Raw genomic sequence first — 27,893 nt, 5'->3', positions numbered from 1 at the left:
GGGGCTGAACCTCTTTTCACCTCAGTTTCCATGCCTGTGAAGTGGGGTAATGAGAGTTGCTACCTCAGGGGCTTGTGGGGACCACACCGCATGGCCATAAAGCAGGTGCCTCAGCCTCTGTCACAGGCCTAGTAAGTGGCAGCCTCTGCGGTCATTACCAGGTGAGCACGGGGCATTGCATCTTCTTCCCCAGCTGCCTTTCCTTACCTGCTCCCCAGCAGGAGGGTCCCTGAAGCCAGGTGGAAAGAAAGGCTCTGCGAATATCTTGGCCACCCTGCTGGGCCCGAGGGGATGCTCTTGAAAGGCCTCATGCTAGTACTAAGAAAGGACACCAGAGGGCGCTCCACTCACAACAGGGAAAACATTTCAACTTGAAGAACCTTGCTCTGAACAGTGGTTTGTTCCTGCATCCCATCCTGGGTGACCCTAGTGACCTTTGCTCTAAGAAAACCTGATGTTGGGGGAAAATGTGGCCCTTACAAATTTAGTTACACCTGGGTTTGCATCCTAGCTCCACCATTTACTAGCTTTGAGATCTTAGGCAAGTCTCTTCACTTCTGGCGTCTGCATTTCTCATCTGTAAGTTGGGGATGATGAGGCCTCCCTCATAGATGGCACATACAGAATGCCCGGCAGAGTGGGCATTATCATTTCACAACCACTTCTATATTGCTTACTGCGTGTAGACGTAATAGGAACCCAATTATACTCACTCCCTTTGTCCCTTGCCCTCATGGACTCTGTGCGGCAAGTCAGACTTGGCTTTGCTCTGCAAACTGAGGTGTCAGCAAGGGGCCTGGAGGGGATGGCCACATTTCTGGCCTTAGTGGCCCTTGACGTGTGGAGCAGGGAGGTGAGTGCCAGATTGGGAACAGGAGGCAAGGTTTTACTCCTTAGCTTTGCCGCGTGCTTTTTGAGTGCCCTTGAGTAAGTCACTTCACTTCTCTGGGCTTCAGTTTCCTCATGCATAAAACGGGAAGCTCATAAGGACCTTCGCAGCTCTGACTTGACATCCCTGGGGCTTGGGGTCGATGAGCACCTGGGGCTGGGAACTGTTAATGAGGACGCCCAGCCCACTTTATTTGGCTTTCTACTGAGCCAAGGGCAGTTTTGACCGCTGCCAGGAATCCTTCCTGAAGTTCCCTGGAACTTGGTGATGACTGCAGAAGGTGGCACAGCAGGGGCTTTTGTCACCATTTCAAAAGGGAGAGGCCTGAGGCTCAGAGAGGGAAAGAGACTTACCCAAAGTCACCCAGCACTGTAGTGGCAGGGCAGGGACTTGAACCTGAGGTCAGTGCTCTGTCGTTTACCCACAGCTGCCTCTGAAGGCACAGCTGGGTGGGACTTGCTGCAGCAGCATCAGAGGAGGGAGGGGAATGGTCTCGGCTGGAGACCGAGAGAGCCTTGAAGGATGGGAAAGCTTCGGGTGAGTGCTTCTGAAAGTGGGTTTTGCAGAACACTCGAGCTACAGGCAGGATGAGGAGGAGAAAAGCAGTTCTTGATTCAATAAGGCAGGGAAATATTCTCTAAAACAAAAGGCAAGCAGGTTTATTTACCAGAGGACTTCCCAGAGCCTTTATTATGTGGATGTACATTATGTAACAGTCAGGGAGCAAGTAAGGAGCATTCCTTGTGCTTATTTGATCATGGAATCCTTTCCTTGCAGACTATTTGGGGGATTAGAGTTCCTTAGAACATCCCTTAGAAAATGCAGCTTTTGAGAAAGGAATGTTTGAAGCTTTTTGATCCAGGAAAGTGGGCCCAGTGGTCTTTGTTAGTGGAGTACGAGATTCAAAGGGGTGGCAGCAATGTGCAGTGGGTAGGGAATCTGCTAGAAGTCCAGTGGTGCATAGGCCAGAATTTCCTTCAACTCATCCCTATCCCTTCCCCAGACGCTCTCCCGGGGACTAACGCTGTCTCCTTGACCCAACAGAAAGGAGGCGTGGCATCAGGATTCAAGCACGTGGTACCCAATGAGGTGGTGGTGCAGAGACTCTTCCAGGTCAAAGGGCGGCGTGTGCCCCGCGGCACCGAGGTGCCTGTGTCCTGGGAGAGCTTCAACAATGGCGACTGCTTCATCCTGGACCTGGGCAATGTAAGTTGTGCCCTCCCCTTTCCCAGGGGCCACTGAGGTGCTCCAGGCCTGACTCTGGGGAGGGGGACGCATCCACGTGAACAAGTAGGGCAAGCCACAGAGACAGCAGCCCCCATGCACACACATGCTCTGTGTAGCAGTCAGACATACCTGCAGAGATTTAGGTGCAGACGTGCCTGGCGTGCAGACTCAGACTCATCATATGCCCGCACACAGACCTCACGCACAGCGCACTCTGGCTTCAGTTGACGTACAGACTCCCTGGCATGTTCACGTGCACATCTTGTGTACCTTTTTACACGTAGTCATTCACTTGCAAATACATGGCGCGCATGTGCAGCAACTATAGGCTTTTGGAATATAGCCAATATTTTATAACAACGACAAATGGTGTATAGTCTTTAAAAATTGTGAATCACTATGTTGTACACGTGAAACTTATGTAGCACTGTAAGTCAACTATATCTCAATTAAAAAAAAAAACTATAAGCTCTTGCCCAGCAGGCGTGGGCATGGCATCACGATGAGTGCCTACACATGGAGACTTGGGCATGTTGTTCAGGGACCCACAATGTGCACGTCATCCGTGTAGTTGCACATGCCCACTTGTATGTGGCAACGTGTGTGGGCTGCACTTACCCAGGCCCACCTTACTGACTGATGCTTTGTACACATTCTTCTCAAATCCACATATACTCGTACCTGCAGAAGGACATGGCCGGATGTTCTACACCCAACCTCATATATACACGTGGTGTAAGGTCCATGCAAACGGAGGCACACACTGAGTGTAAGCGGTTATTAAAGTGTAGCAGGTACACAGAAGAGTGTGTGAATCCTGAGTGTGCATCTCTATAGATTTCAGAGTGAACACACCCGTGTAATTAACACCCAGATCAAGAAACAGAACATCACCAGCCCCCAGAAGGCCCCATCTGTCCTCTTCTTAGATTTTTTTTTTTTTTTTTTTTTTGGCCGCGTGGCTTGTAGGATCTTAGTTCCCTGACCAGGGATGGAACCCGTGCCCCCTGCAGTGGGCCCCACAGAGTCCCAGCCACTGGACCACCAGGGAATTCCCCGTCTGTCCTCTTCTCATCCTTTCACCCCCAAGGATAACCGTCCTCCCAGACTCTCTCAACCAACAGCATAGACTGGTTCCACCTGTTTCTGAACTTCATGTACGTGGAATCTTTGCTTTTGATCTCTGACTTCTTTTGCCCAACATTTTCTTTCTGAGATCCATCCGTATTGTTGCCTTTAGTTGTAAATTGTTCCTTCTCCTTGTTATATAAGAACTGATTGGGCAGATATGCCACAGTTCATTGATCCATTCTGTTGTTGACGGACACTTGGGATAGTTTGGGGCTATTCCAGGTGGTGCTGCTCTGAACATCCTTGCACGGGTCTTTGCATGCACTTCTGTTGGGTGTATTCCCAGGAGAGGGATTGCTGAGTCATAGGATACCGGTATACAGAGCTTTAGAAGGTACAGCCAAATGGGTTTCCAAAGTGGTTGTACTAATTTCTGCTCCCACCAGCAGGCAAACATTTCTATACACATTCTATGTGTAGGGGTACCTGTGAAAAAACACATATCCAAAATCATGCACTCACATACCCTGGTGCACACAGATCACACCTGTTGTGCTTGGATGTGGGCATGTGTGTGCTCCACCGGCTGTCACCCGGGCAAGCAGAGAACAAGGTGAGCTCACCGCCCGCCCCCATAGTTCCCTCCTTGCCATGTCGCTGGGCAGGGCTTATATGCGGCACTGCCTTATGTGGGGTCCCTGTCTTACAGGACATCTATCAGTGGTGCGGCTCCAAGAGCAACCGTTTCGAGAGGCTGAAGGCCACAGAGCTGTCCAAGGGCATCCGAGACAACGAGCGGAATGGCCGGGCCCGTGTGCACGTGTCCGAGGAGGGCTCCGAGCCGGAGGCGATGCTCCAGGTACCCACGGCCACATCCCAGGAGTGCATGGTGGGGCTGAGAAGAGGGACAGGAGGCTCCTTTCTTTCCTCCATCCAACAGGCAGTTTTGAGGTGAATTTGTTTTTCCACCGAGCTGGAAGAGCAGCTTCCCCGACAACTCCCAGACTCCCCTGAGAAGTGGGGCTGGAATCCCAGGACCTGGTACATCCCGGGGTTGTGAGCCACACCCTCCCACTGGGAGGGCTAGGTCCTCCAAAGGAGCTGAGAAGGAGGGTCTTGGCGTCTTCCGAGGGTGAGCCTGGTGCTGGAGCCAGGTCAGAAAGAGACAATGGAGACCCAATCCCCTCTTTCCTCTTCTGACCATTCCTAGTGGTTTATAGCCCATTTCATCAAATTGCATGATGGCATTGTCAGCCGTTGTGCTTTGAGGACATATCAACAGAGGCAGAGGTCACCAGGAAAAGGAGGAGACCACGGGCTCTGCTCCGTGCCACTTGTCTCCTGCTTGTCTGGGGCTGTTGAGTTCTGGTTTTTAGGAAGAGCAGAAGGTGATTATTATGGGGAGGAGCCTGGACACCAAACATGGCTTGAGAGGAGCAGTAGCTGGGGCCATTGAGGCTGGAAGTAGCTCAGAATGGAGGTGTGAAAATAGACTCTAAAATCACAGGGATATGGGTTCAAATTCCAACTTAGCCACCTTATAGCTGTGTGGACAAGGTACTTCTCTCTAGACTTCAGTTTCCTCTCCTGTGAAACGAGAGTGATAATCTGTGCCTCTCAGCATGGGTGCGAAGATGAAATGAGGTCTGTTAAAGGCATGTGGTGGAAGGTATTCATAGCTCTGTTTATCATTCTTAGAAGGCTAGGAGGAAATGGTAGAATAAATACCTGAAGGACTGTCCAGGAGGCAGAGGAGCACGGAGCTCCTGGAGACAAGGAACAAGGAGGGAAGGACTCGACAGGCAGCCCTGGTTGAGCTCTGCACACAGGAGACACGTCAAGAGATGCAGGATGTCTCTGGAGGGGACCTTACCCTAAGTGGAAGGTCGCTGTGGATGGACGCCCACGTGGTCCTTACCTGCCTGGGGAGGGAGCTCTCTCAGGAATTCAGTCCCCTCCCTGGGGGAGGAGACTGCCAGGAGCTCACCGCCACCCTTTCTTCCGTGTCTCCCTCTCCTGCAGGTGCTGGGTCCCAAGCCGGCTCTGCCCGAGGGTACCGAGGACACAGCCAAGGAGGACGCAGCCAACCGCAAGCTGGCCAAGCTCTACAAGGTGAGCCTCAGCTGCGCTGGCCCCTGGGTCTTGGGTCAGGAGACCTGGTCTTCCTGAGCTCCGCTGCCACGGGGCCTTGAGCAAAGCATGCGTGGGGGTGGGGTGGGGGGGACTCGGCTTCCACACGCCTCCAGTAGATGCCCACCTGCTGCCTTTGCCTTCCTGCCCCGGGAGTAAGGGCGTGCGAGCGACTGCAGACACATGTGCGTCACATTCATCTGTGGGGTCTTGGGCAGCACATGTTCTCTGCTGGGTCTCAGTTTCCTAGCCTGTAAAGTGGGGAGAAGGGCAGTCGAGTCAACTTTTCAGGATTTCCGGGGGTCCACAGAGGAAACTGATGGGAGTGTTGTAGGAAAATACAGGGAAATAGTACAAAAGTGTGTGTGGGGTGTGGGTGTGGGTGTGTGTGTGTTGAGGGGCAGGTTATGGTTAATGACTTTATTTATAATTTCTTCTTGTGATTTTATTATTTATTTATTTTGGTCGCGCTGTGCGGCTTGTGGGATCTTAGTTCCCTTTAACCCACGCCCTCGGCAGTGAAAGCACGGAGTCCTAACCACTGGACCGCCGGGGAATTTGCCTTCTTGTGATTTAAAAAAGTGAATCGAGGCTGCTCCTGAGCCCGGGAACTCTGGCCTCTGGGCCTGTGACACCCATGTCGTGCCCTAGGCTTGTTTGTGGTAAAATAACAACAACATGAGGTGAAGATTCTCATCAAGGCCACAGAAAAACCACATTATTGACATTTACTCTGATACTAAAGTAACACATACGCGTTGTAAATAACAGTACTGAGCAGTTCTCAGGAACATAAGAAGAAAATACGAGTCAGTGCAATTTCACTAGTTTAAGGTAGCCAGTACTGTTTTAAAAATGGGTTTTAATTACAAAAGGAACGACACTCAAAAACAAAAGTCAACCTCGCCTCCTCTCCTCTCCATGGGTTACCATGGTTACGTGGTTACCCTTTTGGTAAAGAAATCTCCAGATACAGCTTTCTGTGTCTAGTTACATATATTTTTCCATCTCTGTTTGATATTCATGGGTCCAAACGATTCATGCTTTTCTGTGGCCTTTTTTCCACTTGACGTGGTCAGGAATATCTGTCTGTAATAGAGATCCACGTGGTCCTTTATAACGGCTGTGTAGTATTCTATTTTAGGAATGTAGGAATCTCAGCAGATCCCTATTTGATGGACATTAGAATGTTTCCACCTTTTCTGATTGCAGACAGTCCCTCTTTGTGCACTTGGGCGAAGTGTGGCATTAGGGGAGTTTCCCAGACATGGATTGCTGGGTCATAGGCTGAATAAAGAGTCAGTGATTGAAAATACTGGTTCTTGGGAGTCCTCTGGTGGCCTAGTTGTTAGGATTCTGGGCTCTCACTGCTGTGGTTCAGTCCCGGGTCCGGGAACTGAGATCCTGCAAGCCTCAGGATGTGGCCAAAAAAAAAAAAAAAATTACCGGTTCTGGAGTCAGACTACCTGGGTTCGAATCCCAGGTCTGGTACTTTCTAGCTGTGCAGGTTACTTAATCTCTCTGTGCCTTGGTTTCCTTGTGAATAAAATGGGGATACTACTAGGACTACCACAGGGTTGTTTTAAGGATTAAAGGAGTTGTATAATTGTAGAAGTGATTAAATTATATAAATTACATAAATTGCTTAGAACAGTGCCTGGCACATAGTAAGTTTTCAATAAATGTGGAGCACTTATTTTTTAGAGTTCTGATATGTATTACTAAAATGCATTCTAGAAGGGCTCCCTAGTTACCTTCATCACAGGTTTGAAAGTGTCTGTTCACCCAGAGTCTTTTCAATGCTGGGTATTGTCGATCTTTTTTTTTTTTTTTTTTTTGCGGTACGTGGGCCTCTCACTGTTGTGGCCTCTCCCGTTGCGGAGCACAGGCTCAGCGGCCATGGCTCAGCTCAGGCTCAGCGGCCATGGCTCACGGGCCCAGCCTCTCCACGGCATGTGGGATCTTCCCGGACTGGGGCACGAACCCGCGTCCCCTGCATCGGCAGGCGGACTCTCAACCACTGCGCCACCACGGAAGCCCGTGGGTATTGTCAATCTTTTGAATTTTGACGAGTATGGTACACTTAAAAAAAATTCAATGAACTTTTATTTTAGAATAATTTTTAGGTTTACAGAAATATTGCAAAGATAGTACAGAGGGTTCCCGTATACCCTTCACCCAGCTTCTCCTGAACATCTTAACATAACCAGGTACATTTGTCAAAACTAAGAAACATCAGTTCAATACTACTAACTAAACTGCAGACTTTATTCAGTTTTCCCCAATTTTTCATTCCAGGTTCCAATCCAGAATCCTACACTGCATTTAGATCTTTTTCTTTTTCTTCTTTATTTCCTTTTTTTTTTTAACTGATGAGGTTGAATATCTTTTCACCAACTATACAGTTCTTTTCCTATGCCACCTGCATTCCTGCATTGGATCCTTCCCCTTCCCTTTCCGTGTGCAGTTTCCATGCTACACCTGTGTGTAGGTCGCAGATGTGGTTGTGACATAATGGAAAAAGACAAAGAAATCCTGAATGAGCCTCAGGGCTTGAGGGCACAAGTCCTCATGTTACCCTGTAGTGTCGTTTGGGGGTGGGGGTGAGACGAGGGTCTCCCCACGTGTGGTCTTGGGGGCGCCCATGGTTAGGCTGAAGTGGTGGAGGTCACTGATGGGCTGGGCTGCCTTTCCCTTGTCCTCCCAGGTCTCCAATGGTGCGGGCACCATGTCGGTCTCCCTCGTGGCTGATGAGAACCCCTTCGCCCAGGGGGCCTTGAAGTCCGAGGACTGCTTCATCCTGGACCATGGCAAAGATGGGAAAATCTTTGTCTGGAAAGGTATTGGGGACAGGGGAAGGGCTTGAACAGGACCTCGAGTGGGAGCTCCAGCAGCCTTGCAGGAATTTGGCTCATGAGTCTAGGGAAGAGGAGGGGGGCCTGAGGGTCTGAGTTGCAACTTTCCTACTGGCTGAGCGGCCTTGGTCAAGTCACTTCACCTCTCTAAGACCCTGGTTTCCTTATATGTAAATGAGGACAAGATAATGATCTTTATCACATAAGGTTGTTGTGTGGATGAAATGCCATCATTTTTGTATAGTTCTGAGCTCAGTAAATGGGCCACAGTGGTCGGTGTGCTTGCCATCATCAGGCAGGACCCCCAGTTGGCCCCCCGCGAACTCATGGTGTGATCAGCTCTGAGTTCTCTGGCCTTGGCTGTCCACAGTCTAGGAAGAGGAGGGAGGGAGGTTGGCCTTCTGCTTTCCCTGGACCATTGGATGCGGGGGCACAGCACTGACCCCCGACCCCTTACCCTCCCTCTGCTGACAGGCAGGCAGGCCAACACGGAGGAGAGGAAGGCTGCCCTCAAAACGGCCTCTGACTTCATCTCCAAGATGGACTACCCCAAGCAGACCCAGGTGAGTCTTGGAGCCAGGTAGGACAGTGAGAATGGGTCCATTTTGGGTGGGTATCCCACCTCAGTGTGGACTGGGTGTCTGAGGCTCCCTTGAAGACCCCTGCTGGGTGGCCCCTGTCCTCAGGGGGACCCCAAGCCAGCATGTCCTGCTCTCCCCCCTCCCCTTCCAGGTCTCCGTCCTTCCTGAGGGTGGCGAGACCCCACTGTTCAAACAGTTCTTCAAGAACTGGCGCGACCTAGACCAGACGGATGGCCTGGGCCTGACCTATCTCTCCAGCCACATCGCCAACATAGAGCGCGTGCCCTTCGACGCCGCCACCCTGCACACCTCCACTGCAATGGCCGCCCAGCATGGCATGGATGACAATGGCACAGGCCAGAAACAGGTACCTGGGGGGCTGGGGTGGGTGTGTCCAGGCCCCTTCCTTGCTCCCTCCCTGGCACCTCTGGCCCACCCACTGCCTTCTGCTTCTCTGAAGATGTTTCTCTAAGAGATTTTGACCACAGTTTTTGGTGGATGGAATTATTTTGTCTTGCTGGATTATTGCAACCAACATACCCTAAGCACCTACTGTCTTCCAGGCTCCATGCCGAGTGTCTGAGACCCCACCCTGCCCATGAAGAGTACCTGGTCTGGGAGGGGAGGTGACCACAGCCACAGCTGGTTGCTCAGACCTGTGTGGTCAGTGGGAGATGGGAGGTGCACAGGGATTATGGGAACACAGGAAGGGAAGTGAAGGTGGGTGGTTGGGGCAGTCTTCACAGAGGTGGGGACCTTTTGGTTGGGCCTCAGAGTATGAGTAGGAGTTTGCTGCCAGAGAAGAAGAGTAGGTATTCCAGGCAGGGAGCTGTCCTGGGAGCCTGCTGCTGATGGCATCCTCAAGGAGGGGCCTTGAGTTCCATGTCCAGGGGTGTGGACTTGATCCTGTAACCATTAGGTGCTAGTGAGGGTTTTTTTTTTTTTTCTTTTTTTTAAAGGCAGAAATGTGACAGGCTCAGTTCTGTGCTTCCTAAACTCACTGTGAAAATGAATTTAGAGACAGGATAATGACGGCAGAGACCTCATGAGGAGGTTATAATAGTCTAGGGAAGAGATAATGACCTTGAGATCAGGAAGGTCACAGTGAAGACGGAGAAGTGTGGGGGGGTGGAATTCAGAGATGTTTATGAAGTAGAATCTGCTTCAGGCAAACACTGATTCCATCCTACATAATAGAAGTAGCAAAAGTGTTAATTTTTATTTATTATTGTTTTTGTCATTGGTGTTATTATTTTTCATTCATCACTCATTCATTACTTCAGTGGGAGGGGAGGATGCAATGAAAATGATCAGGATAGGGCAGTGTAGAAAGAGCCCTGGCAGCTCAGCTGTGTGACCTCAGGCAAGTTACTTAACCTTTTTGAACCTCACTTTCCTCACCTGTAAAATGAGGCTTAGCCCACTCCATCACCTTCGAGAATTTTCAAAGTCCGGAGATTGTTTCCCGGGACTTGCAGCACCACCAGGTGGCGCTGCAGGGCTTTGTGACCACTTTGACACCGTGTTACCGGAGCTCTGCAAAGAGATCTGCCAGCAGGTGTCATTCTGAGGTCACTTAGTGATGGCCCTGCCTCTGCAGGTGATCTATAAAATTCAGACAACTTAATAATGATACAGATAATGGCAACATTAATAATAAAATAATAATAGTTCTAATAATTAAGAGTAGCTGCCACCTGTAGGGCCATTACCCTGTGCCAGGCACTGTGTTAGACTTTCATGAATAGACCAACATCCTTTATTAGTCTCATACTGAGGCTCATAGACAGTGAGCAAGTTGTCCAAGGCTGCACAACCTCTAAGGGGGTGGATCCTGATTTGGATCCAGGTCATTTGTTGATTTGTACCCTTAGCCTGTGTTATACTGTGTAACACCCACTAAACCCATTTTGCAAATACTATCATGCAGGTCCAGTACACTATCATGCGACTACCAGTCCCTGTGCTGATTTCTACAAGGAGGAAGTACAGGGTGGGGCAGGGCTGCAGTATAAGGATCCGGAGCAGGAAACATGGGTTTGAATCCTAGTGGCTGTGTGATTTGGGCAGATTATTTCACTTTAGTCTGAGTCCGAGTGCGGTCGTGTTTTGTAACCACTACCCAGCACTGTGTGGTTTCTCAACTGGTCTGAGTTGGGGACTGGGGGTGCTGCACTGTGTCTGAGCCCAGCTTTGCTCTGGTAGATCTGGAGAATTGAAGGCTCCAACAAAGTGCCCGTGGACCCCGCCACGTATGGACAGTTCTACGGTGGTGACAGCTACATCATTCTGTACAACTACCGTCATGGCGGCCGTCAGGGACAGATCATCTACAACTGGTGAGGGTCTGGGGCCCTGTGCTGTGGGGCGAGCATGGCAGCAAGGAGGGATGTGAACAGGGCTGAGGGAAGCCTGCGAATGTGTGGACCTGAGCCGGGGCAGCCACCATCCACTGGGAAAGGCTCTCGTCCACAGGGCAACACCTCTTGTCTTTTTTCTCTAAACAAATTTTAAACTATTCTCATAAAAGCCTTACATGTCCATTGTAGGAGACATGGGGACTAGGGAGAAACAAACAAACAGAAAATCTCTCCCACAATCCCACTCTAAGTACTGTTCATCCTCCCACCTTTTCTAATTAAAAATTATTTTTAATTCTTTAAAAATAGATAATACATTCACAAGTCAAGGATCGAAACAGAATAAAAACACATGTATTGAGAAAGCTTGTCCCCATTCTGTCCCTCCCCACCTTGCTCTATGACCCCCACCCCTCCATGGATGCCCACTTTCATTAGTTTCTTGTATACTCTTCCAGTAATTTTTGATGCAAATATAAGAAAATCTCACCCTATATTCCTAGTTCTTTTCCTTCCTCACAAAAGCTAGCAAACTATGTATTTTATCCTGCACTTTGCTTTTTTTCACTTAATACTTCCTGGAGCTTGGTCTCTGTCAGTACATAGAGAACTTCCCCACTCCTTTTTACAGCTGCATAATATTCCATTACGTGGCTATCCTGTAGTTTATTTAACAAATTCCCTGCTGTTGCGTACTTGGGTTGATTCCAGACTTTTGCTATTAGAAGCATTGCTGTGATTAGTAACCTTAAACAAACATCAGTTTGAATGTGTAGAGAAATATCTTTGCAGCAAGTTCCCAGAAGTGGGATTGCTGGGTCAAACAGTAAATGCACTCGTCATTTTGATAGATAGCACCCAGTTTCCGTAGGTGGAGTTTGTAGTATTTGCATTCTCACCCGCAACAAATGAGAGTGTCTGTTTCCCCACGGCCTCACCAGTGGACTGTGTTATCAAACTTTTGCTGTTTGTCAACCTTATAGTTTATGAAATGGTATCTCAGTATAGTAGTTTTCTTTTTTCATTTTGTTTCTCTTATATGCAGTCTCAAACTTTTTGAAGATTGACGGTTGGGTTTCTTTTTTTTAAAACTTTTTATTTTGAAATGACTTGCTGAAAAGTTGCAAAAATACTACAGACAGTTCCCATATACCCATTACACAGCTCCCTCTATGATCATGTCTTAACCATAGTTCAAGTTTCAAAACCGGGAAATTAACATTGTTGCAATACTATCTACTAATCTACAGACCTTACTTGAATCTCACCAGTTCTCCCACTAATATCCTTTTTCTGGTCTAAGATCTAACCCAGGATCTCACATGCCATTTAGTCATCACGTCTCCTTAGTGACATTTAATCATGTCTTTAATCTGTGACAGTTCCTCAGTCTTTACTCTTTTTTTTTTAATAAATTTATTTATTTTATTTATTTATTTTTGGCTGCATTGGGTCTTCGTTGCTGCACGCAGGCTTTCTCTAGTTGTGACAAGCGGGGGCTACTCTTCATTGCGGTACACGGGCTTCTCATTGCAGTGGCTTCTCTTGTTGCGGAGCACGGGCTCTAGGCGCACGGGCTTCAGTAGTTGTGGCACGCGGGCTTCAGTAGTTGTGGCGCACAGGCTTAGTTACTCCGCGGCATGTGGGATCTTCCTGGACCAGGGCTCGAACCCGTGTCCCCTGCATTGGCAGGCGGATTCTTAACCACTGCGCCACCAGGGAAGCCCTCAGGCTTTACTCTTCTTCCACAACCTTGATACTTTGGAAGAGCACTAGTCTTATTCTGTAGAATGCCTCTCAGTTTGACAATCTCAGATTTTTTTTTAACATCTTTATTGCGATATAATTGCTTTACAATGGTGTGTTAGTTTCTGCTTTATAACAAAGTGAATCAGTTATACATATACATATGTTCCCATATCTCTTCCCTCTTGCGTCTCCCTCCCTCCCACCCTCCCTATCCCACCCCTCTAGGTGGTCACAAACCACCGAGCTGATCTCCCTGTGCTATGCGGCTGCTTCCCACTAGCTATCTATTTTACATTTGGTAGTGTATATATGTCCATGCCACTCTCTCACTTTGTCACAGCTTACCCTTCCCCCTCCCCATATCCTCAAGTCCATTCTCTAGTAGGTCTGTGTCTTTATTCCCATCTTACCCCTAGGTTCTTCATGACCTTTTTTTTTTTTTTTTCTTAGATTCCATATATATGTGTTAGCATACGGTATTTGTTTTTCTCTTTCTGACTTACTTCACTCTGTATGGACAGACTCTAGGTCCATCCACCTCACTACAAATATCTCAATTTCATTTCTTTTTATGGCTGATTCCATTGTATATATGTGCCACATCTTCTTTATCCATTCATCCAATGAGGGACACTTAGGTTGCTTCCATGTCCTGGCTATTGTAAATAGAGCTGCAATGAACATTGTGGTACATGACTCTTTTTGAATTATGGTTTCCTCAGGGTATTTGCCCAGTAGTGGGATTGCTGGGTCGTATGGTAGTTCTATTTTTAGTTTTTTAAGGAACGTCCATACTGTTCTCCATAGTGGCTGTATCAATTTACATTCCCACCAACAGTGCAAGAGGGTTCCCTTTTCTCCACACCCTCTCCAGCATTTATTGTTTGTAGATTTTTTGAGGATGGCCATTCTTACTGGTGTGAGATGATATCTCATTGTAGTTTTGATTTGCATTTCTCTAATGATTAACGATGACAACCTCAGACTTTTAAAAGCAGCTTGAAAGAAATTTTTTTGGACACGGTAATACACACACGCTACAAAATTCACGAGAAGCCTTTTTTTTTTTTCTTAATAGCTGCATCAGCACGTTGATTTGTCAGATTGTTTGCTTATACAGATAACACATGTTGGTTATGAGAAATTTAGACAGTCATAGGAAGAGGTGGGGCAGAAAGCCACCCACTGTAAATATCCCTGCAGGGCAGATTTAGGATGAGGAAGTCTGTTGGTTGTGGTCAGATCTCTATAAGAGGTGAGATGCTGAGCTGGGGGATGTGGCATGTTGGTCTGGTTCCTGGCACTGGTTGCTTTTGAGAGAACCCCTTTTCCTCCCTGTGTCTCAGTTTCATTACCTGTAATCTGGGGATTTGTGGGTTTCTCAGGCCCAGGGTGAAGGAGAGACTCGGAGCTCTTTGCAAACCTCAGTGCTGAGTATCACTTCCCTTCCAGGCAGGGTGCCCAGTCCACCCAGGATGAGGTCGCCGCATCTGCCATCCTGACTGCCCAGCTGGATGAGGAACTGGGAGGTACCCCTGTCCAGGTGAGCCCATTGTCCCTCGGGGCCACACCCTGGGCCCTGTCCATCTGTTCACTCATCTATCTGACTGTCCATCATTCCATTCATCCATCCATCCTTTCAGCGAACATTTATGCAGGGCTCTGACACTGCATCTGCAGCCATGAACCCACAGATCCCACCCCTGCCCTGCCCTGAACTGCTGTGATGTGGTTTACAGTCTAGGGGGGAGAAAGATGTTCAGCAGACATGCAGGCAAAGGTTGGACAATCACACATAACGACGTGTGCAGTGAGTGAAAATGATAAGACACCAGAGGAGCAGGAGAGGCAGTGTGGGGGTTTAGTTCAGGGGACAGACATGAAGCTAGCCTGCTTGGGTTTAAATCTAGTCTTCACCTCTGGGCAGCCTTGGACAGGTCACTTAGCCTCTCTATGCCTCTGTGTTCTCAAACTGGGGTTAATAACAGTACCTATCTCACAGGATTGCTGTGAGGATGAAGAGTTAACATTTGTAAGGCATTTAGAGCCATGCTTGGCCCATAATAGACCCCTTATACAGGTGTGTTAAGTATAAGGACACATACATGCCAAGTAGGAGCTAATTGGAGTAGACAGGGCCCCCATCCAGGGAGGGATTTTTCAGCTGGGACCCAATGGTTGAGTAGGAGTTAGCCAGGCATATTCCAGGTAGAGGGAAGGGTACATGTAAAGGCCCTGAGGTGGGAGGGGGCACTGGTTATTAAAGCGAGGGGAGGGTGCCACGATAGGAGCCTGGGGAGATGATCAGAGGGACCAGACCACCCAGAAGCCACCGTGAGGATGTTGACCTTGACCCTGAGAACAAGGGGACGTTGCTAACATGGTAAATGTAATGTGAAGGGATTCATGAGTTTAAAAGGTTGCTCTGGCTACAGTGTTGGGCCCTGGAGGGCAGCAGGTGGGGGAAGACATGGGAGAAGGAGACAGAATCCTCCTTTCTCTATCCTACCCTTGGAATGAGCAGGGCTCTGGATTCAGATTTGGGGTTGGTGCCTTGAACTTTGACCGGGTCCTGGAGGCTGGGTGCCGGGTGCTGAGTGGGGTGATTACTGCCTCAGCTCATCCCAACATCAGCCTTAGGAGTAGCATTCTTGGCCCCATTTCACCGAGGAAGAAACTGAGAGGTTGAGGCCCGTGCCTGAATTCTCGCTGTCAGGGCGGAGCTTGGATCTGAGCTCTGACCCAGCAGTGGTGGCCCACGCTGGGAAGCGACTCCAGTGCCCCCGGCCCACACGTGCAATTGTCTTCTAGATTTAGCTAGCCAGGGTCACAACTGGGATCCGAAATGAAATGGGCACACAGGGCAGAAGCAGACGTGATATATCTTAGACCTCCTTGCCCTCTCCCTCCCACCACTAAGCCCTTGACTGCAGTCTGCTTGTGGGGTGCACTGGCTGTGCAGGAGGGGTCTCTCCAGATCTGGAAGGCTCTATTCTCACCACTCTGCCAGCTTTCATGCCTGAGGCTGACATCACCATCCTGGAAGAAAGTGCACGAACAGTCCCTGTGCTTCCATTTAAGGGAATATTTGCAAACGTGGGCTCTCTTGGTTCTTGGACTAGACTCAGGCTCAGCAAGGCAGGGCCTCGTGGGAGGGGAGCGACCGAAGCAGTGCCCGGGGGGCCTCAGGCAATAGTGCTGTGTCCGGCCTTCCTGGAACTCCTGTTCCCCTGCCAGCCCCTGTGTGCTGTAGGGTCATGCACCACCCGCGCACAGACCCAAGTGTGACGGCCTTATTTGAGGGGTGAGCCCAGGCTGTGCTGGCTGCAGGGGGTGGCGGTGAGCCTGGTGTCGTACAGGACTGACGTTTCCACCCCCTTTCCTGACTTGCTCTCCTATCTCCCTCCCAGAGCCGTGTGGTCCAAGGCAAGGAGCCTGCTCACCTCATGAGCCTGTTTGGCGGGAAACCCATGATCGTCTACAGGGGTGGCACCTCCCGCGAGGGTGGACAGACAGCTCCTGCCAGTACCCGCCTCTTCCAGGTCCGGGCCAGCAGTTCTGGAGCCACCCGAGCTGTTGAGGTAATGCTCAGGCCCTGGACCCCAGGCAGGATTGGCCTCTCTGAAACCTCCCAGGCTTGATGGGGAGATCTCCGGGCACGGGATTGGGTGGGTTTGGCTGAGGGGTTAAGAAGTAGCTTTTTGTACCTTCCTGCCCTGGCAGCAAGATTGTATGTCTTAGATTTCCCCTTGTTTCAAGAAATGCCCATTGCCCCTTGTATACCTTCCATAACGGGCAGCTCACTACCTAACAGGCAGTCCATTCTTCACAATCTGGACACTGTTCTTCATTACATTCCAGTTGGCTGCTCTCCCTTTCATGGTGGAAGGTGCAGATCTGAACATAATCCTATTGAGCAGCCTAGAGGAGAATGGGATTATCACCTTCTTTGTTCTGGGCACCCAACTTCTGTTAATGCAGCCCAGATTTCTAGAATCTCCTTGGCTAGCCACAGTGCACTAATGACTCATGGGAGTCAACTAAGGCCCTCAGTGCCCAAAGTCTGTGACCTCACCTAAGAGCTGGTCCTGCTGCAGCGTCTCCTGGGCTACGAGGAGGGGGCTGAGGACATTTTATCTGGTTCCTGATTAATCGAGGACTGCCCTCCCAGGTGATCCCCAAGGCTGGCGTGCTGAACTCCAACGATGCCTTTGTCCTGAAAACCCCCTCAGCCGCCTACCTGTGGGTGGGTACAGGAGCCAGCCAGGCAGAGAAGACCGGGGCCCAGGAGCTGCTCCAGGTGCTTCGGGCCCAACCTGTGCAAGTGGCAGAAGGCAGCGAGCCAGGTAGGAGCAACGGGCAGAGGGGCCTCTGCTGCTTCTGGGGATGCAGCTGTTATGTTTCCCTCCCTTCTGTCTGCTTGGGGGTTTCTATATCCTCCCCCCTCTCCTGAGCACCTGTCCCCTAATGTGCGTTAATAAAAGTGAGTTAGGGAATTCCCTGGCGGTCCAGTGGTTAGGACTCTGCGCTTTCACCACAGGGGCACGGGTTCAATTCCTGGTCGGGGAACTAAGATCCCGCATGCCACAGCGCTGCCCAAAAAAAAAAAAAAAGTGAGTTAGATGAAAATGAGGGCTATGGTCAGTGAGAGGGAGGCATCCAGGAGTTAGAGAAAGGAGAGCTCAGTGTGGGCTGGGGCAGGTGGGGAAGTCAGCTGGAAGAGGGGTCACAATGCCACAAGCCTGCTTTGTTTCCAGAGCATGGGTCAGGAACACCTTTGTTATGCCAACCCTAGGTCTTTCCATTCTTACTTTTAAGCCCAATCCCTCCTGCTTGATGCTTAGCAGAAATGGGGAAGAGTAGTTCTGTCTAGAGCAGCACAGTCCACTGGAACCTTCTGAGAGAATGGACATGTTCTATGTCTGCCAGTTCCAATTTGGTGGCCACTAGTCACATGTTTAGGCTAATGAATATTTAAATGTGACTGGTGGGAAAATGCAATTAAATTTAAATAGCACATGTGGACAGAGCAGGTATAGTAGAAATGATACGTGGCTTTACAGCATACTAGCTGTGTGATGTTGGGTGAGTTGCTTAACCTCTCTGAGCCTCAGCCGCCTCATATGTTGAGCGGGGATAATTATCCCCATCCCGCGGTGCTGTCGTCAGTCTCAAACAAGAAGTAGTCCTGGCTGTGTGTCCACTGCCAAGTCTTCCCTCTCTGGGCCTCCGTTTCATCACCGTCGAATCCCTCAGGCCCCTTCCTCCTTTGGCACCCTGGGATTTTAAGATGCAGGCTGCGGATTGAGAGCAGTTGGTTGTGCTAGGGCAGGGTTTGTCCCAGGGTCTAAAGAGAAGTGCTGGAGGGGGGAGGGGGGGGTCAGTTGGTAACTGGTGTGGCCTCCCCTCACAGACAGCTTCTGGGAGGCCCTGGGTGGGAAGGCCGCCTACCGCACGTCCCCACGGCTGAAGGACAAGAAGATGGATGCCCACCCTCCTCGCCTCTTCGCCTGCTCCAACAAGATCGGACGTTTTGTGGTGAGTCCCAGCGGAGGGCGGAGGGCGCTCCCTCTGCTTGCCCCTTGGGAGGTGTGTTCCAGGGAGCGGAGCTGTTGCAGCCGCAGCAGGGGCAGGGAGTGTACCCTTCTGACAGACCAGCATAGACCCATGCAGGTTGGAGCCAGCTCTGCATCTCACTCAAGGGGGCAGATAGAGCAGGCCTACGGGGGGGGGGGCAGGGGGGGGCTTGCTGGTGCGCTGTTATTAACCTCTTCCATTCCTTCCCAGATCGAAGAGGTCCCTGGCGAGCTCATGCAGGAAGACCTGGCCACCGATGACGTCATGCTTCTGGACATCTGGGACCAGGTGGGTGAAGCACGGTGCTGCAAGTCACTTTCCCTGTCTGAGCCTCCATTTTCTCATCTGCAGAATGGGCAGATGAGAGGTAGATAAAATCTCCTTGCCAACTGCAAAGCACCATATAAATGCAAATCAGACGACCAGCGTTACTTCCCAGGCCTTAGGGGAGCGTGAACTCTTCCTTTAAATCTGTTGGTAAAGAAAGTTGAACTTTGCAGCATGTCATATGCAGGCATAAACTGTCCGGGGTGTCACCTAGAAGTAGACATTTCCCTGTCCCCACGGGGCTTGCATTCTCGTGGGGGGTGGCAGTCCATAACCCCTCCTATCAAGCTGGCTTCTCCCAGAGTTGTCAGGGTTAGAGATAGCAGCCATGCAGGTGTAAGACTCCCCTCGACCCGCAGGGCTGTTTCTTGGGCTCCCCAGTTGGAGGATCAGTACCAAAAGGTTTGCAGTTTAGCCGTTCAGCTGCTGGCAGCTTTGTTCCATTTACTACTTAATCTGTACGTTCATCTGTTTATTCACTCACTCAGCCAACATTTTTGAAGCACCACTGTCTTCCAGGCAAAATGCTGTGACGCTGGGAGTCCTGTGATGAGCAGTACAGTCACAATACCTGGTGTTGAGGGGCCGATGTACTGCAGTAGGGAACACATTTGTAAATAAGTGAGGGCGAGGAAGTCTGGCATTTTATTGTCTGATACCATCTTATCAATGACATGCTCTTTAAGATATTTTAGATACATATCAAAATAAATAAAAATCAGCTGGATAGGTTTTTTGGTGTAACAAGCTTGTCATAAGATTCAAGATGGTGGTAGTGGTGGTGAGTTGTTTTTATTCCAAGCCTTAGACCATGTTGGCTCAGACACATGGAGACTGGCACGTAGCAGACTCTTAATGCATGTTCGTTGGGTGAGGAAACCAGTGAGCATATGTTAGGCTGCTCATTTGTTGAACAAGCAAATGCCCAGAAAAGGATCATTCCTGAACTGCTAGACAGGGGTCTCAACCTCAGTGGCTGACGGCACCTGTTAGTGAGTGAAGCAGGCTGAGCTGGGGAGACACGAAGGCATGGTGGAGTCTGAGGCAAACTGGAACTTCCCATTGCGAGGGGCAGCTGCTACTCAGCTTCGTCATCCACGTGCGGGTGAAGCTGCCAGATCCTCCCCGTTTGCAAGGGAAGTTGGAAGTCTGGATTGAATGTAATCTGCTAGTCACTCAGTTTGTCTAAAAGCAGACCACCCCCTAGAGGGTGGTGGGCCTACAGAGCAGGTTGGAGGTCACCAGTTTGCCGTCTCTGTTCCAAATCCTTGGAGTCCTGGTCCGCGGGCTCTGTCAGCCGAGGGGGTGTCTGGTCCACACCTGGAACCTGCCGCGCTTCCTCCAGGAGCGCGTAGAGTCAGCACGCCTCACGCCATTTCATCTCGCGCCTCTCTTCCAGGTCTTTGTCTGGGTTGGAAAGGATTCTCAAGAAGAGGAAAAGACGGAAGCCTTGACCTCTGGTGAGGACCCAAGGGTGCCTGTGGGTCTGTGTCACGCGGTGGGGTGGAAGCAGCTTCCTCTGCGGGTCTGGGCGTTTGTGACGGTAGAGGTGGGGACTTTCGCATCCGTGGTCAGCCCCCGGTGAGCCCTCCCTGGGCTGGTGAAAGAACAGCTCACTTTCTGCAGAAGCCTTAGGTCCCACCAAAAGGAAGCAGCAGCTAGGAGCTGCTTCAGATTCCCAGAATGCCCAAGGACCAAACTTGTCAGGATTTAGACATGGGAAAGCAGATCCCTGGTAGCTGAGCAGATCTGATTTGGGAGCTGGAAACCCAAAAGCTGGTTCTTTGATATCTTCCAGTAGGGGACGGCTAGAGAAAAATGACATAAGCTTCGTGAAGCTGGAGGTTAAACTGTGACCCCCGTTCCTTCCCGTGTTCCTGGGCAGGGCGGTGGAGGAGTCGTGTGGGTGTCATTGCCTTTAAGGGATGGTGGTGTCCAGTGCGGGGTTGGGCCTTGGGGTCAGTGGGACAAAAAACCATCTTAGGCAGGGAACCATGTCTCCTTGGCGAGGGAGACCCTAAGGATTCTTCTCCTGCCTATGTGTCTGCAGCTAAGCGGTACATCGAGACAGACCCAGCTAATCGTGATAGGCGGACCCCTATCACCATGGTGAAGCAAGGCTTTGAGCCTCCCTCCTTCGTGGGCTGGTTCCTTGGCTGGGATGACAGCTATTGGTCTATGGATCCCTTGGACAGGGCCCTAGCTGAGCTGGCTGCCTGAGGAAGGCCCCACCCTGTTACTGGTCAGTGCCTTTCAGAACTGTCCATCCTGCAAGGAGACCTTACAGCAAGCAGGGCCACTCTGGTGTGTGTGTGTGTGGTGGTTGTTTTGTTTGTTTGTTTGCTTTTTTACAGTAGCCAAAAACAGCCCTGCAAAAATTCAGGGTGCTTGCAAAATTGTCTCAAGTATTTGTGCTTTTGGAAATAATTGAATTCAATAAAAAGCTTTTTGAAGTGTGTTACCCTGCTGTGGCTCATCTGTCTTAGTCATTGTTCTGAGAAGGGCCCGAGTCAGGGAAGGGGAAGGGGGAGGCATGGCTGTGTCTGTGAACCAGTGAGTGAGTTTCATTCACCTCGTGTGTGAATCATGGTCCACTGAGAAGCAGTGAGGTGAAATGGGTATAGATTGTACTAGGGGTAAAATGCTTATGTGGAAGGAAATTGGGAGGGAACCAGGAGGCTGGAGAGCCATCAGACTGAGATGCAAGTCTGACCTCAAGTGAAGGAGGGAGGAAGAGGGGTTGGGTGGATGCATCTCAGATGGCTGTGCAGTCCAGCAACTTCAGCAAAGCTTTTGGGGAGTCCTTGAGCCAAAGTAAAAAAAAAAAAAAAATTTAATGTAGAGTCCCATTTTTGTTATTATTTTTTATTGTAGTAAACTATACATAACATAGTATTTTATCACTTTGACCATTTGTAAATGTACAATTCAGTGGCACTAAATACATTTACAATGTTATGTAGCCGTCCCCACTGTCTATACCCAAACTTTTTCATAATCTCCAACATAAACTCTGTGCCCATTAAACAATAACTCCTATTCCCCCCTCCCCTCTGCCCCTGGCAACCTTTATTCCACTTTCTGTCTTATGAATTTGCCTATTCTAGGTACCTCGTATAAGTGGAATCATGCATTTGTCCTCTGTCTGCCTTATTTCACTCAGCATAATGTTTTCAAAATTCATACATTTTACAGCACATGTAAAAATCACATTCCTTTTTGTGGCTGAATAATATTCCATTGTGTGTATATGCCACATTTTCTTTATCCATTCATCCATCGATGGACACTCAGGTCATTTCCACCTTTTGGCTATTGTGAATAATGCTGCTGTGAACTTTGGTGTACAAATATTTGTTTGATTTAAAATGTTCTGGAGCCCAAGTCAAATCAGCCAACAAAGGATTTGAAGGTCTCCCAGGGGTGGAGTGTGTCTTATCTCCCCACTACACTCAGTCATTGGGAGGCCTGGCCTTGGAACACTGTCGGTAGGAGTTCAAAGCCAGCAGCTGGACCCCTGAGTCACTTACATTCCCTGTAGGAGAACGTGGGCAAGGTACCACACCCTGTAACATCTGCCTGCATCTTCCTCGCTTCCTCTGGTTCCCACGAGTGTTTCTGCTGACATGAGGTGCTCCTGGATGCTCCCGAAATTTGCAGCCTTTGGGGTGTGGAAGAGGGACTTCCTCTGTGCCCCACTTGGTCCCCCAGACCCTGACTCTTTGCTGATGCTCCGTTTGTCACGAAGTTCCTCTTAGACGTCTCCACGAACTTACTTTCTCCATGGAGATCCCAAACCAGTCCAAGGAACTGCTGGGAGACAGATCCCCTTCCCTCCCCTCTATCCTTCTGGTCTTTTCTCTCCGCGTTTTCCCCTTTTTTGTTCTATGCCTCTCCCCCACCCATCCCCATCAACTTACAGAGGGAAAACTCGTTCATAGGACCGCGGAAGAACAGAAACCAGTGTGAGGGTTTATGTGGTGGGATGGGTGTGTGTGTGTTTACACTGCTGTTTCCAAAGCTGGCTGATCACCCTAATTGCCCAGGGAGTTTTTAAAACCGTAAATTCCCTAGGGGTCCTACCTCAATAGAGTCTGATTCATCGCAGAAGTGATGAGAGTAGTGGGGAAGGAATTTTCCAGGTGAAACATGCAGTGGTCGGGAGTCAGGTCATCTCAGGCAGGGTATGGAGCTATACAAAGATGGAGCTTTGAGGGAGAATGTTGTACTCAGGGACAGACAGCAGCCCAGGGGGCTGGAGCAGAAGGTGGGGAAGCAGAGAGTTCACAGAGGACCTCAAATGCCACGCTGAGGGGTTTGAACTTGATCTTGTAATGCCTACCTCTACTCCAAAAGGCCACTTTCATGGTCAAAGCTATCAACTTGACAAATGCAAAGTTCTGGAACAAAGGCAGCCTTTACCACCTAGAGCTTGTAGGGCCTTCACTAGAGGAAAGTGGAGGCTTGTCTAGACAGAGCCAGCTCGCTGTGGAAGGTCAAAGGCAGGTGAACCTGCCATGCGTTCTTCATTTCCATTTATTGGCATTCAAGGCAGTTTATTGGCCAATTTCGGTGTGTTAGTGTCTGTGGCTTCAGAGAGAGAGGTCTGTCTACTCTGAGAAAGGAAGTTGTCTGAGGCAATGGAGTTGCTTGGACTCCATATTTTTTTCTCCCAAAGACAAAATAATGAGTCAGGAACACTATCACTTCAACCATATATTTTTCTCTTCCTAACGGTTTTTGAGAGACGTTGGATTCCATCGTCTACAATGGAGAAGTCATTGTGAAATGCCATGACAGGTGCCCGGGGGGCGTCTCTTGGAAAGAGGTGGGTCTGGGCTTGGATCCTGAATCCTGTCTTGGACAGTTCAGTTCAACAGATATATATTTATGCCAGGCCATGTGCAAGGCACTAGGGATAGGACAGAAAATTTCTGTGAGCCTCAGCTTCCCCACCTGCAAAATGGTAATATTGTATTCATATAGTACCTAACTGGAGGTGATACAATACAGGGATTGAAAGTGGGGCTTTGAAGTCAGACCTGGGTTCAAATTCTAGCTACACCACTAATCATCAGTGTAATCTTACTTCAATTCTTTGTAGCTTCCTTAGCTGCAAAATGGGAATAAGAACAGAGCCCACCCAACTAAGACTTTTATGAGATTATGCTTAATACAATACCTGGCACATAGTAAATGCTCAAAAATGTTATTATTATTATTTGGTAAAACCAAAGATCCTAGTCCACAGCAGGACTTAGTACCTAACCATGGAGGTAAAGACCCACTACACTGTGGATCAGATAGGATATTTTTGGCTGTAGGCAGTGGAAAACCAACTCAAATCAAATTAAACCATAAGCACACTTATATGCTCTCATAAATGGTAGTGCAGAGTTTAGGGGGCCATCTTGGTTGACTAAACCCATTGGGTCTGTCTGGGTTTCTTGTTGATTCTCTGGGCTCTGCCACTCCCGATCTGGTAGTGAAATACCTGTAGGCATCCTGTCTATCACACCCATGCATGGCAACGCCCAAAGGAAAAGATAAAGGATTGTTTCGAGAAGTTCTCCCAGGAAAGGGAGGAGGAACTATCCCCCAGTCCATAGAAAACCTCTCCTCAGATCTCAAGAGCCCGTATGGGGTTACATGACCATTCCTGACCAAATCATGGGCTGGGGGATAGAATTATCAATAGGCCAGTAAAATTCATGACAGGAGCTGGGATTGGATTCCTCTTCCCCTGAGATAAGAGCTCTAACGGGGAGAAACCTAAAGTCATGGTTCCTAGGAAGGAGGAAGGGGGTAAATGGACACTGGGTAGACAGGCATTCTGTGGGAGACTTTTTTGGAGTCAGATGCTAAAAGTAATAATGAACAGTAATGGTTCCTTACAGTTTTATGACGTCTAGTAATTTCCAGAGGGCTTAATTGCCAGCCTTTTGTTTTGTTTTGGTTTTTTCTTCAGAATCTTCGTGGGAAGATTCCCAGCCTCCATTATGGTTACTAAGTTTCTAGAGCTTCCTGAAATCTGTTAGTTGTTTCAATTTCCTTCGTCAACAAACTCTGGCTATAGGGTGGATTGAAAAGGGCTGCATCCTATTCGCAAGTGTGACTCCTTTAGGCAAATCCCAGCCTGATCTGAGCCCAGAGCTGCTGAAATTAGGAAAGATCTTGAAGATCATCTATCTTAGTCCAATGGTTCTCGAGTCTTTGGACAGGCATGGTGGTGGGGTCAGTGCATCTCTTAAAGTTGTGTACAAATTTGTGCTTATAGCTTCCAACACTTTCTCTAAAGGTCTGAGACCCAAACAGGTGGAACTCAACTTCTTATCTTACAGGTGAGGAAAATGAGGCTCAGAAAGGAGTATGACCCATCTGAGGTCACCTTACAAGTTCAAGGGTGTAGTGGGAAAAGCCTCAAGAGCAGTGATTTTAAAACCGGGATCTGGGAGCTTCCCTGGTGGCGCAGTGGTTGAGAGTCTGCCTGCCAATGCAGGGGACACGGGGTCAAGCCCTGGTCTGGGAAGACCCCACGTGCCGCGGAGCAACTAGGCCCGTGAGCCACAACTACTGAGCCTGCGCGTCTGGAGCCTGTGCTCCGCAAGAGAGGCCGCGACACTGAGAGGCCCGCGCACTGCAATGAACAGTGGCCCCCGCTTGCCGCAACTAGAGAAAGCCCTCACACAGAAACGAAGACCCAACACAGCCAAAAATAAATAAATAAATTTATTAAAAAACAAAAAAACTGGGATCTGTACAATTCTATGAGGTGCTTCAGTGATTTTACAAATGTTTGATTCAAATTCCATTTTTAAAGTGGTAGCAAATATCACAGACACTTGAAATTGAATGTAGAGCCTAATTTAAGGCTGTAATTGCCTTCTGTAACTCTGATTAACATTAATTTTTTTCAAAACAGCCTCATCGATTGACATTAAGTAAATGTTATAAATGTGAACTTAAGAATTTATCCTGATAAGAGGCATTTAAAATCTTTTGCTTTATAGTTTCCTTTGGAAAAAGAAAAAAGGGGGTTGCTGCTAAAAAGAAGTTTGGAAACAGGTGGTTCGCCATTTACTAGCTAGTAACCTTGTGAAGCCCAGCGTGGTGAAGCTCACAGAGATAATAAAGTTTAAAAGGCCACGAAACTTCAAAGGTCCATGGAACCCTGGTTTCCTCCCACTCAGGCCGGTGTGTTCTAACAATGTTGTGGTTACCAACACCCAATCTACTTACTTCATTTGGACCGAAGCCTAGATCTGATGGTCCAAAACTAGAGTTTAAGGCCTGCTTGGGTATGAATGCAAAGTTTCACGAGTCAAATGAACCTTGACAGTCTTGAAAAGTGATTTACATATAAAAAGACTGTGGGTGGTGGTGTGTATATGAAAGTGGAGGAGGCAGGCACTGCCTCGCCAGGATACATTCAGACAACTTAGGAGTCTTTGGAATTAGATCCACGTTCAAATCCCGAGTCAGCTCCTCACTACCCATGTGACTTTGGGTAACTTTTAACCTTTGAGCCCCAGGGTCCTCATCGATAAAATGGCTAAAAATATGTCTCATCAAGCTGTTTTTTTACTTTTATAAACATTTTTATTTATTTATTTGGCTGCATTGGGTCTTCGTTGCTGCGCGCGGGCTTTCTCTAGTTGTGGCGAGCGGGGGCTACTCTTTGTTGCGGTGTGCGGGCTTCTCATCACGGTGGTTTCTCTTGTTGCGGAGGACAGGCTCTAGGCGCGTGGGCTTCAGTAGTTGTGGTATGCGGGCTCAGTAATTGTGGCTCGTGGGCTCTAGAGCACAGGCTCAGTAGCTGCGGCGCAGGGGCTTAGTTTCTCCGCAGCACGTGGGGTCTTCCCGGACCAGGGCTCGAACCCGTGTCCCTGGCATTGGCAGGTGGATTCTTAATCACTGTGCTACCAGGGAAGTCCTTTTTTTAAAGTTTTTTTTGATGTGGACCATTTTTTTTTTTTTTTTTTTTTACAAGCATGGCTTTTTATTTATTTATTTTTGGGCGTGTTGGGTCTTCGTTTCTGTGCGAGGGCTTTCTCTAGTTGCGGCGAGCGGGGGCCACTCTTCATCGCGGTGCGCGGGCCTCTCACCGTCACAGCTTCTCTTGTTTTAGAGCACAGGCTCCAGACGCGCAGGCTCAGTAGTTGTGGCTCACGGGTCTAGTTGCTGCGCGGCATGGGGGATCTTCCTGGACCAGGGCTCGAACCCGTGTCCCCTGCATTGGCAGGCGGACTCTCAACCACTGCGCCACCAGGGAAGCCCCAATGTGGACCATTTTTAAAGTCTTTATTGAATTTATTACAATATTGCTTCTGTTTTATGTTTTGGTTTTTTGGCCCCAAGGTATGTGCTCTTAGCTCCCTGACCAGGGAATGAATCTGCACCCCTTGCATTGGAAGACAAAGCCTTAATCACTGGACCACCAGGGAAGTCCCTCATCAAGTTGTTTTGAAGATGAAATGATAGAATGTATGTATAAATATTCGAGCACAGGGCCAGGTACCTTGTGCTCCACAAGCGGTAGCCATTAGTTCAAGATGGTTCTTTGAAGGTTGGATGTGGCAGGTAACACCCATTAGTTTTATATCATTTATTTCTCTTTTATTTATTTATTTATTTTTTGAGGTACGCGGGCCTCTCACTGTTGTGGCCTCTCCCGTTGCGGAGCACAGGCTCCGGACGCGCAGGCTCAGCGGCCATGGCTCACGGGCCCAGCTGCTCCACGGCACGTGGCATCCTCCCGGACCGGGCCACGAACCCGTGTCCCCCGCATCAGCAGGCTGACTCTCAACCACTGCGCCACCAGGGAAGCCCTATTTCTCTTTTTAAGTAGGGGGTATGCCAGTGTGATTAGCTGGGTGACAGTAAGAAGTGAGGTCCTGTCCTGTTTGGATTAAGGCAAAGGGAAATGAGCCCAGCCAAGGATTCAGTGATCTCAAACTCCCCAGGGAAACTGCAGGCAGGTGCACCAGAGGGAGCCAAGACATGAGAGACGGCAGATGGACCACGGCCTCTCCTCCGCCTCTGGCCCAGGAAAAGCGCATAGAAGCCAAAGCGGCTAGTCCAGGCCTGGAGGAACTGATGTGCCGCTTCTGAAAAACGAAATCCACAT

The 27,893-nt window shown here is 49.2% G+C and overlaps 1 protein-coding gene across 5 annotated transcripts in view; it reads left to right on the top strand.

The window, feature by feature from the left end:
- GSN (gelsolin) overlaps positions 1–21,227 on the top strand; it is a 56,680-nt gene extending 35,453 nt beyond the window's left edge. For all 5 annotated transcript variants that reach the window (XM_027105002.1, XM_027105004.1, XM_027104999.1 and 2 more), the window contains 14 exons: positions 1,934–2,095; positions 3,897–4,046; positions 5,210–5,299; positions 8,025–8,157; positions 8,647–8,735; positions 8,905–9,120; positions 10,959–11,092; positions 14,315–14,405; positions 16,273–16,443; positions 17,034–17,208; positions 18,276–18,400; positions 18,650–18,727; positions 20,166–20,226; positions 20,817–21,227. In XM_027105002.1, the coding sequence (XP_026960803.1) occupies positions 1,934–2,095; positions 3,897–4,046; positions 5,210–5,299; positions 8,025–8,157; positions 8,647–8,735; positions 8,905–9,120; positions 10,959–11,092; positions 14,315–14,405; positions 16,273–16,443; positions 17,034–17,208; positions 18,276–18,400; positions 18,650–18,727; positions 20,166–20,226; positions 20,817–20,986 (1,845 nt within the window). In that variant the 3' untranslated portion in view covers positions 20,987–21,227. The remainder of the gene's footprint in view (positions 1–1,933; positions 2,096–3,896; positions 4,047–5,209; positions 5,300–8,024; positions 8,158–8,646; positions 8,736–8,904; positions 9,121–10,958; positions 11,093–14,314; positions 14,406–16,272; positions 16,444–17,033; positions 17,209–18,275; positions 18,401–18,649; positions 18,728–20,165; positions 20,227–20,816) is intronic.
- Positions 21,228–27,893: the final 6,666 nt, after the last annotated feature.

The sequence above is a fragment of the Aethalodelphis obliquidens genome, unplaced genomic scaffold, assembly GCF_003676395.1.
Source record: "Aethalodelphis obliquidens isolate GAN/ISIS:26980383/991018 unplaced genomic scaffold, ASM367639v1 scaffold7, whole genome shotgun sequence".
NCBI classification, from domain to species: Eukaryota; Metazoa; Chordata; class Mammalia; order Artiodactyla; family Delphinidae; genus Aethalodelphis; species Aethalodelphis obliquidens.
Note: the sequence above shows the minus strand (reverse complement) of the source record. Positions and strands in the feature narration are given on the sequence as shown.